Raw genomic sequence first — 14,859 nt, 5'->3', positions numbered from 1 at the left:
TTATTTTGGATGGCTGGCCCTTTGTGTATGGCTCATTACCATCTGGCATAATGTGTATTGATATAGCCTGTAATTGTCAACTCTTATTTGACATGCTGCCTTTAATAAATGTGGCTTGCATGGCTAGAACCCCCTAATGGTTATATGGAAAACTGTAATTAAAGAAAATATGTATACTTAGGTAAAATACACACCCTTATACACATAAAATAATTTTGTAGATGGTCTCTGTTTTTCTTTATCTCCTGTTATTTGTGGGAATACTTGCATGTATTCCCAGGTTAGTACAGCGCCAAATATATTGCATTACCAATGCAGATACCTAAATGTGTGCAGACAGACATGAATCCTGAATGTAGGTGGTTTCCTCTTGCAGAAGTTGCTTAAAATGAATTTTTAAATGTTTATTCTCTGCATGCAGAGATAGATAGAATTAAACTTAATATACCTGTGGTTTCCAGCCTGCTGGTGGCTTTGGATGCTCCTGCACTGGCAGTGAGAGGTAACTATAATGTGCAAAGTGGCTCTGGGTTTGAAGTGTGTCCTGAATAAGGTGGCCGAAATAAATGCGTTTGGAAACCCCAATGCTGAAAGCGTCTATACCTCCTTAAAAGAAAATGGGCTGCTGGCCAACAGTAAGTTTTCAGATAGAGGGACAACATAAACTGCTGCCAAAACTAAGTTGTCTTTTTTTATTTTCTGAGAAGCTTCCTTCCCTTGGCTTTACGGTTCATGAACACATGAATAACTGAGAAACATCATTTTGCTAGTCAGATTGGCTTGCAATACAAAACAGGCCATAGGATTTCCCCAATTTTAATCAGCTCTAATACTTAAGTGGGATTTCATCAGATGTTTTGGGTTTTTTTCAGTTTTGCCAGTGTTGGAGAGTCCATCGTTACCTTTTGTAATAGATTTTGGAATGTGCCTTAACCTGGATCTGATTTTTATCTTTGCTTGATAATCTTGAGTATTTTCTTCTCTTGAATTTGTTTTCCATAGAGTCGATACTTAAACCTTCTTGAAATGGCTGTGACCGAGTCAATCTACAGATTCAATATGAGCCTTCTCCTTAGTTTAAACAGATTTTGTTTCTCGCTTTGCATGTTTTCTGTTACTCTGATTGTTAGTGTAACTCTTCTGTAAACTTTTTCCTCCTTTCCCAAATTCTTCCTGAATGAAGTTTCCCAGAAATGATTTTTACTGGCATTGGAAACCCAGCGTTGACAGAAACACTACTTTTGCTAGTATTCTTCCCTTAAATCATCAATGGATCCAATTAGCCTTTTTGACCACAGTGGTATCCTGTACCTTAGGTGATTATCCGGGATGATCTGTCCCTTCACCCTCCTTCCACCCTTTTCCAAACCTTGAGTGTTTTCTTCCAAAAGAGTTCCTTGTCCTGTATATATATGGTCTGCTTTCTGCAATTCTAGCTCAGATCTTTTGATTGATCTTTTTTTTGCAATGCATATTTTTGCTCAAGTAAAGCATATTGAACCAGCTCAGTTGACTTGATATTGAGGATGATTCATGCTCTCTTTGCTGTTTATCAGCTATGTCATTTCTTTTCTGTTGCCTTCCCTCCTGAGTGCAAGTTCTCTGGACTTTCTGACTATAAAATCTTAACCACTGCTGCTGTTCATGAACATTATTCACTACTGGGCTAGAAGATATTTATATCTGGTTGTGTAAATATATTGCTTAAAAATATAACAGGCTTTCTAAAATCCCCTGTCTGTGTTGTTCTGTTTCTGCCCACCCCTTACCTAATGGACCAATGTTCTTAAAATTCATCATGGCTTTGAGGGTTTTTTTTACTATATCCTTTGTAAATTGCCTTTGCTCAGCTTCCTGTCCATCCCTGCATTTTTCTCATTTGTTCCTTTATCAGTTTTCTTCCTTGCCTAGTTTCTGATTTACATTTGTTACCATTAGTTTTCCAGTTTCATTGAGCTAGTGAGGGAGTGAGTTATAGCTGGTTTGGCTTTGTCTAAGCCACAGTTTTTTGGCTTTTTGTTTTGTTTTTAATCAGCTTAATCTTTTAACTGGGAAATTGTGGCTTTTTGGTCATATATCAAAATATTCTTGAATAGGTTCCAAAAACTATTCAGATTTTTCTGTTTAATTTTTCTGATTCAGCTTGTTTTATCATTGAAAATATTATGTATAATATTATATACTTCTGAATTTTATATGTGCTTTTTATAAAGAATGTTTGTATACTGCTATAGTTTTGATTATATTGTTTTCATATAACAAATGTATTGAGATCATAGTCACTTGTACCTAAATTTTTAGTTCTGATATGAACTCTCTGTAGCAAATTAAAGTTTTTTAATAGAGAATTCGAGTGGAATGCAACATTTCTTGAGCTAGGAGATTTCCTTTTAGAAATTCAAGATAGTGACAATACAATATATTGCCAATATACATTATTCAAAGTAAATTCTCATGTAGGATCTGCATCTCTATTTACATACTGAGAGAAGTAGCTCTTTAAAGAAGTAAACATACTAGGTTTTGATATGACTTAATACAATACTTGATATGGTCTACGTAGCTATTAATATAATCTGTAGCAGACACCAACTAGAATTTCAGCCTATCTTTTATTTATTAGAAGTTTAAGTCTTGATAATTGCCTTATAAAAAAACAATATTGCATTTGACAGCTTTACTTCATTTTGGAGATGTAGATCTTCCGACTGGGATAGCCAGTGATTTTAAAATGGGATTTATGGTATGTGATTTTAATAATGCCAAATCTTAATAAATTTGACAATATGCTTATAAATTAGTAGCTCTCATTTTTATTACTGATTCCTTAGCATCAGTGTTCAAGTAATTAAAGAAATCTCTTTTTCCAGATATGTTATTAATTTTTTTTTCTTTACATCTGCAGGCGAATAGTCTTAGTTTTTCCTTTGGTTTCATTTGTTAAGTTAAGCTAGCCAGCCCTCCTTTAAACAAACAAGCAAGCCATAAAACCTAAACTGTAAAGCCAGCTTTTTTAAACAATATTTATGTAAATACTGGCTCATGTCTAAAGTCCACTTTTTCTTCCCTAGCAGTGTAGAAAGGATCTCTAAGAAAAGGAAAAGTAATTGATGTCTCCTTCTTTAACTCTTTCTAGTGTGTATGAAATCTGTAATAACTGAAATAAGATGTGAAGCTATTTAAGTTTGTCATATAGGGCTGTAGGGCTTAAAAAAACATATCTAGACTTGCCACCACATCTCATGTCTGGTTTGAGAAATGCAAATGTTCTTTTAATAGCTGCCCTTGTAAAATGTCCTTTGGATCCTTCTTGCTATAAAACCCTAACATGACAAGGACTTTTTGTGGCGAGTGTATCTGGATTCTTACCCTGTCGGCCCAATCTGCCTGCTCCTAATCTGTTCATTCAGCTGGTTTGTTACTGGTTTTCTGGAGCTTACAATCATTAGATGCTTCTTACTGTGCAGGCTTTCTCTTTATGTTCTCTTCTTTATTGGTCCCAGCCTGCATATCTGCCTCCAAGTCCTGGAAAAAATCAGTTTGACTTATTGATGCTGGTGGTATTCTTCTGCTGGCTTCTCTGATTAACACTTGCTTTCTTAAACTGAACTTGGGGTAGTGATTCTTAGCAGATCTTTGTCTAGATTCTCTCACTTGCTTCCCAGAATTGATGCTTTTGCTTCCAGGCTGGGAGAATTTTTATTTTAGCCTGTACACTTTGAAAGGGAATTGCCACGATGGCGCCATCCAGCACAAGGAAAATGTGCTGTACTGTATGTTGTGATCACTGTTACTTTGCTGACCACAGATGCCAAATATAGGAGTAAGCCAGACAGAGCCTTCGGACATTGAAGCTTACCAATTAGGACTTCATATTACTGGGAGATGATGATGCAAATGTGGATTGCTTGCAGTCTGGTGCAGGCAGCTGGCTCCAAGGCTTGAGGGCTCCTAGCTACGCTGTAGTGACATGGTGGTGGCCATCTTTGCACATCAGTGGCGCTACTTTGGAAACTGATAGAAATTGGTTAAGTTTCATGTTGCTGTCCGTACAAATGGGGGAATTGGTTGTTCTGTGGTAGAATTCAATTAATTATCAGTCAAGTCAAGGCTGCCAAAACCCTTCTTCGTAATTCCAACATTAAAAAAAGAAACAGGAGCCTGACTTCAAGTGCCTCTCTCCCCCGCTGCCGACCACCCACAACACTTAGGGAAACTGGCTTGCTAAATTCAAGTGAACGTCTGCCCATTAAAAATCAGAAAACATTTTCAAATCCTATAGTGGGCTGAGGGAAAAGCTTATGAAGACAAATTAGGGGGAAAAGAAATTAATATTAATATTCAGTGGTGGGGAAGATACAGAAAGAAAATGTAATATTTTCAAGAATAAAAAAGGAAAAATACATGAAGGAGTATAGGTAGAAGTTTTACTTCAAAAACTTTGTGATGCTAGGAAGGGAAGGAGATGAAAGAAGTAAGATATGTAGCCAGTTTAAAAATAAAATGATTGACAGGAATGCAATTAAACAGCATACTCAATAAACTTCATCGAATTGATGTCTTTCAACTTCATTTATGTCTCAGGTGGAAGATGCCCGTACAGTAGCTTAGTGACCAAGATAATAGGAACCACAAAAGTCTCATTCTCTGACTTTGTTAAAGGATAGCAGTGGGTTGATATTTTCTGCTGGATAAGATACATGAGTCATGGTCATGCAATGAGTATTTGGTGCTATGCTTAAGTCTGCTGCTTCCCCCCCCCCTTTTTTTTTTTTCTTTTTCCTTTCCAGAATGATAGGGGTTGGAAGGGACCTCTGGAGATAATCTAGTCCACCCCTCCTTGCTAAAGCAGGATCACCTAAAGCATGTTGCACAGGATTGCATCCAGGTGGGTTTTGAATATCTCCAGGGAAGGAGACTGCACAACCTCTCTGGGCAGCCTGTTCCAGTGCCCTGTCACCCTGAGAGTAAAATTTTTCCCCATATTGAGATGGAACTTCCTGTGTTCCAGTTTATGCCCATTGCCCCTTGTCCTGTCACTGGGCACCACTGAAAAGAGTCTGGCCCCATCCTCTAGAAATCCACCCTTTAGATATTTATAAGCATTGATAAGATCCCCTCTGTCTTCTCTTCTCCAGGCTAAACAGACCCAGCTCTCTCAGCCTTTCCTCAAACGAGAGATGCTCCAGTCCCCTCATCATCCTCATAGCCCTCCGCTGGACTCTCTCCAGTAGTTCCCTGTCTTTCTTAAACTGAGGAGCCCAGAACTGGACACAATATTCCAGATGTGACCTCACCAGGGCAGAGCAGAGGGGGAGGATAACCTCCCTCGACCTGCTGGCCGCACTCTTCTTAATGCACCCCAGGATATCATTGGCCTTCTTGGCTATGAGGGCACACTGTTGGCTCATGGAGAGCTTGTTGTTCACCAGGACTCCCAGGTCCTCCTCTGCAGAGCTGCTTCCCAGCAGGTCAACTCCTAACCTGTACTGGTGCTTGGGGTTATTCCTCCCTAGGTGCAGGACCCTACACTTGCCCTTATTGAATTTTATATGGTTCCTCTCCACCCAACTCTCTAGCCTGTCCAGATCTCACTGAATGGCAGCGCAGCCTTCTGGTGTGTCGGCCATTCCTTCCAGTTTAGTATCATCAGCAAATTTGCTGAGGGTATGCTCTGTCCCCTCATCCAGGTCATCGATGAATATGTTGAATAAGACCAGATCCAGCACCGACCCCTGGGGCACACTGCTGGCTACAGGCCTCCAACTAGACTCCGCACTGCTTATCACAGCCCTCTGAGCCCTGCCATTCAGCCAGTTCTCAACCCGCCTCACTGTCCACTCATCCAACCCACACTTCCTAAGCTTGCTTATGAGGATGTTATGAGAGATGATGTCAAAAGCCTTACTGAAGTCAAGGTAGACAACATCCACTGCTCTCCCTTCATGGGAGAGCATGGCTGCTGACCCAGCCAGTCATGCTACGTAGAAGGCTATCAGATTGGTCAGGCATGATTTCCCCCTGGTGAATCCATGCTGACCACTCCTGATAACCACCTTCTCTTCCACATGCTTATTGATGACCCTCAGAAAAAGCTATTCCATCACATTTCCAGGGATGGAGGTGAGGCTGACTGGCCTGTAGTTTCCTGGGTCCTCCTCCTCCTGATGACATTGAGTGACATTGGCTTTCCTCCAGTCCTCAGCCACCTCTTCTGTTCTCCATGACCTTTCAAAGATGATTGAGAGCAGCCTAGCAATAGCATCTGTCAGCTCCCTGAGCATTCGTGAGTGCGTCCCATGAGCGCCCATTGATTTGTGGATATTGAGCTTGCCTAGATGTTCTCTAACCCAATCCTCCTCGACCAAGGGAAGGTCTTCCTTTTGCAACACTCTCTTTCCTACCTCCAGGGTCTGGGATTCCCGAAGGCTGGTCTGAGCATAAAGACTTAAGCAAAGAAGGCAGTCAGTAACTCCGCCTTCTCTGTATCTTCCGTCACCAAGGCACCCACCTCATTCAGCAGCGGACCCGCATTTTCCCTAGTCTTCCTTTTGCTGCTGATGTATTTGAAAAAGCCTTTCTTGTTGCCCTTGACATTTCTTGCCAGAGTTAATTCCAAGTAGGCCTTAGCCTTCCTTGTTGCATCCCTACGTTCTCTGACTACAGAGAATGTTCTGTCCTGAACACTTTTTCTGTTAGTGAAACCGCAGCACCTGCCGTGCATGTTGACTGGTTTAAACACCACCACCCCCCTTTAATGTCTTGTAAAAGAGACTGTACACAGAAGATGAGAATGAGACTTTCCATCACCATGATGCTATTTGTTACACACTACACATTGTTCCTTTAGTCATGGTTTTCTTAACCATGGCATTGACTTTGACAAGTGAATGGAAAAAACAACTGTAAAAATCGCAGCCATTTCTTGCTGTGTAACTAAGTGGGTTGTCTTGGTGCAGCACAGTGACCAGAGCATACTGATTGAATTTGAATTTAGTGTATGCACCTTCTTGTCTTTACAAGTTTTTATTTCTGTTTATTAGTCACACACACACAAAAAAAGTAAAATCAAATACCAAGTTCTGCCCAAATACATTGTCTGTGCTTAAGATTATTACTTTAATTCTTTGGTTAATGCTTTTTCATATGTAATTTTCCCCCTAAAGAACTATTACATTTTTCAGATCATAGGTATCTACAGATTATTATAGTTGTCACTAAACTGGATTAAATGCTGGTATTTTTAATGGGGGGTTGGGTGGCTGCTTTGTTGTTTGTTTTTGGGTTTTGGGTTTTTTTAAATCCTGAATGTAAGGCTATTCATCCAAATTAATCCTTTGTTTTGAAGGGAGGTTATTGGGTTGACAATCACAGAGAAAATGTTCAAATCTTGGGTGTATACTGTTAGTCACTTGAATTCGAAGGTTTGATGCTAAGGGTTGCTAAAGAATTTTTGATGTATTGATTTCATTGTCTTTGTTCATTGCAGTTGCTTTCATTGCTGAAAATTTTAGGCTATGGATTTTAGTGGCTAATCTAAGTCTTTGGTCTGTTTCTGTGAAATGTTATGCCTGCTATTAACATTTTCAATTATAAATGTTTCTTTGCATAAACTATCGTCCTTTGAGAGGGCCAGCGTATTTCTGACAGTTAGCTGATAATGAAAGGTAAACTGACTCAGGTTTTCTTGCTGTTACTGAGAGCTTGACTTTCCATCGCAAATATTGCAGAGGAGTATTTAAGCTGAAGAACTCTTTTGTTCACAGCAATACAATTGAGATATTTAATGTTTCTATTTTATCATATGTTTTGCAAAATGCTATTATTTCTTTTTAGAGTAGGACTTGAAATTAGGGACTGAGGTCACTTATAAGAACTCTTAAATAGATTGTACTGGCTAATGTTTCCTAGCTGCAAGCCTTTAAAGATAATACAAACAACAAAGTGGGTATTCAGGATGACAGGAAGGAACACTGCAAAATTAATTTTAAAAGGTTGCATAGGAAATTTGCTGTCAGAACTTATTTTGTTTCCATATTTTGCCAATCCCCCTTGCCATTTCATATAGTTTTGTGTAGGCTTTAAAATTTATGTTGAGATCTGCATGAGATGTTCATCTCTGTAATAAGACCATTAGTAATGGTGGTACTGTGATGAGGCAGACTCCCAAGCATACAAATAGGAAATTTTAATCCAAAATAAAATTGTGTAATGTGTTTTTTGAGATACAATCGTAATATCATTTTGGTTGGAAAAGACCTTTAAGATCAAGTCCAGCCGATAACCTAGCACTGCCAAGTCCACAACTAACCCATGTCCCTAAGCACCACATCTATGCGGTCTTTCAAATACCTCCAACGATGGTGACTCAACCACTTACCTAGGCAGCTTGTTCCAATGCTCAACAACTCTTTTGGTGAAGAAATTGTTCCTAATATCTAATCTAAATAGATTATAGAGAGATATAAAGATAGAAACATATTTACAAAGTTTCTCCATTAGTTCTTTTTTTCTTTTCTGTAGATGTGGTGTCTGTATAAGCGTGGGGTTTCTACAAAACCTGTATACCTTTGTCGTTGGCAGCAGCAGGATATTGCAGCTACTGCATTAGTTTATAAGGGCAGATATAAAAGATTTCTTGAAGTCTGCTCAGCAGTTTATCAAAGTTCACTAAAACATACTTGAATGTTGGTGATCTGCGTGACCTCATTGGGGGAGAGGAGCAAAGAGAAAGAATAGAAATTGCACTTGTTTTTCTTGTTGCAGGATCTAATTGTCTGTAGAACTTAATTTTGCGTTTTTCTAATACTTTCCTGCAAGCTGGTGTTTTGCAGTCCTACAGTCAATATAGCTCCAGTTGACCTTGCTGAAGAGTTTTTTTTTAATTACTTGTGAAGTTAGTGTTTCCTTTGTACTTTCCAAGATGACATTTGCAGCTTGAGGAGCTGGTAACCTAAGGGATACTTTGTAGCTAGCATTTTACAGATTTAGGTTTGTTACACTGGTATTAAAAGCAGAGGAACAAGGAGTCAAGACCAGAAAACCAAGAAGCAATTTACATGCTGCTCCCTTTTACATACCACAGGCAGGAAAAGTCTGTGAATTAAGATTTTCATGAAGTAAAGAGTAGGGCCAAAAAAGAAGAGAGCTAAGAACAAGTTGGAGGATCCTAACAAAGACTGGAAGGGGAGTGGAAGTATTCACTGAGGTGATAGATAGTAGTTGACTTGAAAGGGTAATCCTGTTGTCCTGTTTACAGAAACAGAGGTTGTGGGGTCTCCATCCTTGGAGATACTAAAAAACCACCTGGACATGGTCCTGGGCAACTCTCTCAAGGTGGCCCTGCTTGAGCACCAGGGTTGGACCAGATGGGCTCCAGAGGTCCCTGCTAACCTCAACCATTCTGGTATTCTCTTAGTTGAAGGCGGGGGGGATGATGATGATGTTTCACAATTAACTCGTATAATTAACTCGTATAATGCATCTAACAGCGGAACTTGTGCCTATTTGACTGTGACCCACCAAAACTTCTTTGTAAGGTCTCCCAGGTACTGTCCAAGCCTCTGTACCACCCTTCTTAGAACAACATTACTGCATGGGGGTTGATTTTTGGAAGGGGAGAAAGAAAAGGAGATTAAGAGATTGTGTGGAGCTCAAAACAGTATCATCTCTTGAAACATGATGTAAGTGGAGTCTCCAGGGAAGTTGGTGATGGTTTGTGGGGAGTTCTTCCTTCAGTGGCAAAGGCCATGAAAGATAGATGGAAGTACTTTTGGCATTTTGTGAAAAAGCATTCCTTATTCTTAGCCTGCTTCCATTTAGAGACTTTGTGTATTTTAAATACAAATTTTAAAATATTGATTATTTCCTCAGTACTACCTTGCTATGTAAGTAATTCTTGTGGCAACCACTTCTTTGTTGTGTGAACACGGGCTCTGGAGCTGGAACAGGATGGAAGCAGTAGGAGTTAGTAATCCTGTTGCCCTGTTATTTCTACTTTTGTACTCTGTTGTATGTTGTTGTAAGTCCAGCATTGCATAAACATTAATTTTTTTTGCATTTTGGGATTAGCTGCTTTCAAATACAAAATTATTTAATCATTGAATTGTGCTTCAGATTGAGAAAGCTGTATATAGTATTGCTTTAGCCATTTAATTGCAACTTAATAACAGTGGGGAGTTTTTTGTTGGATGCTTTACAGAGTTGCGTCAAGAAACCCTCCTGTATCCGTAGCAGCACTGTGGACTTCTTTGTTGTGCCTGGGGGGTTATCACAAAAAAAAATTAAGAAATCTATTGCCTGGGATTTCTGCAATAGCTTTTGTTCTTATATTTTTAGTTTGCTAGAGAGAGAGGGTGGAAGAGCAGTGTAGAAGATCAGAACTGGGTGCAGATTATCTGCCTAATATGGTTCTTGTTAGCACACATAATATGAATACCGTTTGGAGAACAAATGGATTACAGAAAAAGAAATGAAAACATCCAGATCCCAAGCATTTGGAAAGCATGACACTGATGTATTTGTGTAACCTTTTCATGAAGAGCGATGCTGAAGTCAAAGAGGAGATTTTGATTTCCTTCATTAAAAGCTTATTAAATGAAGAAATAGGACAGTCATTGTTTTGCTTCAGTAGTTGGGGGTCACAGAGGCGGGCCTGATCTCCTCAGGATATTAATGTCTGCTTTCAGCTGGGGGAAATGAGCCGCCGCTTGAGTTAGCTGCAGCTTTATGTGCTCGTCACTAGGGATCCCCATATGTCCTGGGATCTACGGCAGTCGGAAATGGCAGAGCTCGGCAGCAGGGAGCAGAGGGCTCTCATTGCTATTCATAACAGGTAGCTCGGCTCAATCTGCCCAGAGCAAGTCTGTTTAATGTTGATCAGCTGTCCATCTGATAAACCGAATTGATATGGACATTTCCTCCAAGGGCTGCCCTGACAATGACAGCAGGAGCATCGGGATGTCTTGTTAGTCTTTTTCTCCAAGCTTGAAATTTTATTAACCCTTTGTTAGAGCCAAGCCAAACGTGATTACAATACTGCAGGTTGTGCTTGTTTCTCCCTTGCCTCTCTGAAAAACTGCATCAGCCTTCAGTTTTGTTGTCTACGTGGAGAATGGCTAGCTGGTTTGTTTTCAGATTTTTTTTCTCTGTGTGGAGCAAAAATTGTGAATTTTAAAGGCAGCTTTTAAAACACTTTAGGATTTTTGTGTGTGACAAAATACATTGGGAACCTCTGTTTATCCTCTCCCACCAGCTCATCTACCTTCTGCATGCCTGCCCAGGCTGTGTGGCTCTACTACCTCTTCTCGCTTGCTAATTGGCAAGGGTCACTGGCCTGAAACAGTTGTTGCTGGGGCTCTTTGCGGGTCAGAGATATTTGGGGCAGAAGGTTATTTTAGATTAATATTGTTTGGGATGGGAGCAACACATCTGCATTGTCCAGAGGAAACAGTATTAATTTGCTCAGTACTGTGCCGGTACTGAAGCAGAATCTAACCTGAGCATGTATCAGCAAGGATATGTGATGTGAATGTATGAAGCGGTCTAGTTTCTCAATGAATTGGTGTTTGGCCACTTTGAATAAGCACAGGGAGCATAACATGCCTTTGTACTAGGTTGCAATTTCATTTGAACTTTAAGGCCTTTTAGTTATCTGTTTAGCTGAGGACATGCATTGTGGTTTTGCTCATATGTGAAGTCTCCATGACATAAAGGGAACTACTTGAGTCAGAAAAGATGTGAATGTGCTGAAGATTTCATAAGCGGGGGGGTGGGGCTGTGTGTAGCTAGGGTTGCAGCATTGAGAGGATGCTCCAGTGTGTTGCTCTTTCCCCCCTTCCCCTTGTCCCCGCTCAGTTATCATCTCTGTTCATCGCCTTGTTGTAGTTCCAAGCTAAGGTGACATCTCTGGGCTCCTTGGAGTGACAGTCACTAACTATCGGGGGCTGCGGGGTTGAATTGCGGGAGGAGGGGACTGTGCTACATGACTCTTTCCATGCCTTTTCCAAAAAATGAAAATAAATAGAAATAACACCTCTGTGGCAAGCCTCTCACAGGGATGTGAAACCCCTAAATTCAGAATGTAGCACACTGTATGTTGGAATAAGAACTGATTTGTAAACCTATCCAAATGAAATTGGGACTGCCCCTTTGCTGGACCTTTGCTGCTTCTGAGTAAAACAACCAGTGAAATATCATTAGTGCGCAGTTTTAAAATGTTCAGCAGTTTCTCCTCTCCCCTTTCTGCCCCCCCCCCTTGGTGTTACTGAACTGCAAGGTATCCTGTTATTAATTTAACTCTAATTTGAGCAGTCATTGACTGCAGCATTCTTATGGTGTTCAGATCAGCTTGCTTGCAACTCCCCTGCTGATACGTCCTTTGTTCCTTCCCATCAGTACTTTCTCCTTGGCATTTTCTTCATGTCAGTGTCCCTCAAGCTTCTAGAAGACAAAACAAAAAAAGAAAGCACCATGAGGACTGTATTGATTATTTAGCCCCCCCCCCTCCCCCCCCCCCCCCCAAAAAAAAAAAAAAGGAATTCAAACAAAGGACAGCATTTCTCTAAATGGAACCTGTGGTACCCGCAGCTTACCTGGAAGTACTTTAGGGGCCTGACGAGATACTTCTCTCTGCTTAACACTTCCTGGTTGTGCCTTCTAGAAGTAAATAGAAGAGCTACACAATAATTCATAAAATATCTGTTTAGTACATAGCATGACCTGTGTTGTTTTGTTTTTCCCCTAATAATCTATATTTTTATTCATGGCATCAAAAATAATTGTACTTTTTCTTTGCTTTCAGTCAGCGAAGTCTGGCCGAGATTACGGAACTGATCCATACTGCCTTTCTGGTGCATCGTGGCATAGTAAATATTGGTGAGCTCAAGTCGTGTGATGGCCCACTGAAGGATATGCAGTTTGGAAATAAAATGGCTGTTTTGAGTGGAGATTTTCTTCTAGCAAATGCTTGCACAAGCCTTGCACAGTTGCAGAATACCAAGGTAAAAAGAAAAAAAATCTTCTACTGCCAGAGCAAGTAACTATTAGTGAGTCTTCTGAAAGAGAGGTCCTTTAAAAAATCAGCAGGTATGATATGTACGTATATATGGAGCATCCTTTAAAAATCAGCGCACTTAGATTGCAGCTATAGATGGATTGACAGGCTGCTGTGAACATGTTTACCACTGTCCTATAGAATTACTGTGCTGAGGCCTTTAGTATACATTCTGTAGCAGTGTAGCCATAGGTAGTAAGGGATGAGTGGTTAATTTGGTGAATTTAACATATATGCAGTGGCATCCTCATGACATGTTGGAGCATAACACCTCTGGCAGACTGCCAGCTGAAGATACGTTTGGTTTGTTGTTTTGTTTTACCTTGTGCTTTGTGAAAGGTTTGTCTGTCTGAGGGAATTCTTGGGGGAAAAGGCTTCATTTCTTTGTCTACACAGCACTCAGGTGACTTTTTACTCTTAATGAAATTATTTTGTTAGGCATTTGCATGCCCTCGAGTATTGGATTGCCCTATTAACGTGGATGTACTGACTTCTAAAGGGCAGCCGCCATCCAGCTGCTCAGCCAAACTGTTTGAAACTTTACAAGGAAATGTTTTTCATGATAAACGAATTGTATATGTGTATGATCTTAGAAAAAGACTGATGGAGACCTTAAGAGATCTTCTCTCTAGTCGATTCTTCTTTTCCCCAGACAGGATCAGCTACACCAAATAATTTTTGACGTGTGTTTGACTAGCTTGTTCTTAAAACCTCCCGTGGTGGAGAGAGGTTCCTGGGCATCCCTGTGCCAGTCTAATGTAATACCTAACAGCATGTGTGGCTGGAGAGCTTAATGTGCTGTTCCAGTGGAAACAGAAAACAATTCTTCATTGCAGGGCTACTTTTATAGGTCTGAAGGTTGCTGTAAAATAAATGTTTGTTGTGTGTGCAGTTGTCAATAAACAACATAGTTTTAATCCTGAGCTTGAGTCTATTGTTTTTAGATTCTCATGCTAAATCTCCTCTTGATGGTAGCTGAGTATTTCTGTGCTGCTTTGATCATGAGTGTGACAGTTTCTCTCAAAAGTGGTGTCATTTTGTAACATAGAGCTGAGATTCAGGAGAAGAGACAGAAAATCAGATGTCAATCTGCTAGAATAGGGGGTTAAGCCATTACAGTGATAACTGGTAGTAACTATTAAAAAAAGTTCTAAATAGTACAAAATTTTAGTCATCATAAGCAAAATGGGGTATAGTTGATTTTATTCATTTTATTTTTTTTAGTACTTAGTAAGATTCTCATGACAGACCAAGGATTTTAACCCTACATCATTTTTCTTGTTTCAACATAAGAGGAAACTTTTATAAAAGTAGCACCTATTACTTTGCATTTAGTACCTCATTAAGTATTGCAGCAGCAATGTATAATCCCTGAAGACTTGCCAGGAAACAAGCCTACAGTGAAATGAAGCACAAGTGCAAAGAAATACTTTTTTTTTTTTTTTTTAAAGCAATCATTATACTGCATGTCGGAAAATTCTGCCAAAACATTTTAGCACTTTTTTTTTTCATTTTTCTGACATCTAAATACTTTCATAGCTTCTACATACGATAAGTGGGATGCCATTATGGAAGCTGATTGACTTAGTAAATTATTCTTTTTCATACGTCTAACCCTACTAGTGAAGTTAGAAAAATTGAAGTACAAGCTATAGAAATCTCTTGACAGGTGCAATGATTTAAACATACTGTATTTATTCTTTTGTAAATGATGAATTTTCAAATCTGGCATCTGTTTTTCAGCAGTGTGAAATAACTGTGACTTTTTTCTTCATAATGTTTTGTTTTCTTTGATGTACAAAGTA

The 14,859-nt window shown here is 39.6% G+C and overlaps 1 protein-coding gene across 3 annotated transcripts in view; it reads left to right on the top strand.

Annotated features, from left to right (window-relative positions):
• The window catches only part of PDSS2 (decaprenyl diphosphate synthase subunit 2), a 122,140-nt gene that overhangs the window by 64,370 nt on the left and 42,911 nt on the right, over positions 1 to 14,859 (top strand). For all 3 annotated transcript variants that reach the window (XM_075747828.1, XM_075747827.1, XM_075747826.1), the window contains one exon: positions 12,803 to 13,001. In XM_075747828.1, coding sequence (XP_075603943.1) covers positions 12,803 to 13,001 — 199 coding nt within the window. The remainder of the gene's footprint in view (positions 1 to 12,802; positions 13,002 to 14,859) is intronic.

Source organism: Balearica regulorum, chromosome 3 (genome assembly GCF_011004875.1).
Source record: "Balearica regulorum gibbericeps isolate bBalReg1 chromosome 3, bBalReg1.pri, whole genome shotgun sequence".
NCBI classification, from domain to species: Eukaryota; Metazoa; Chordata; class Aves; order Gruiformes; family Gruidae; genus Balearica; species Balearica regulorum.
This window is presented reverse-complemented; position numbering and strand designations above follow the sequence as displayed.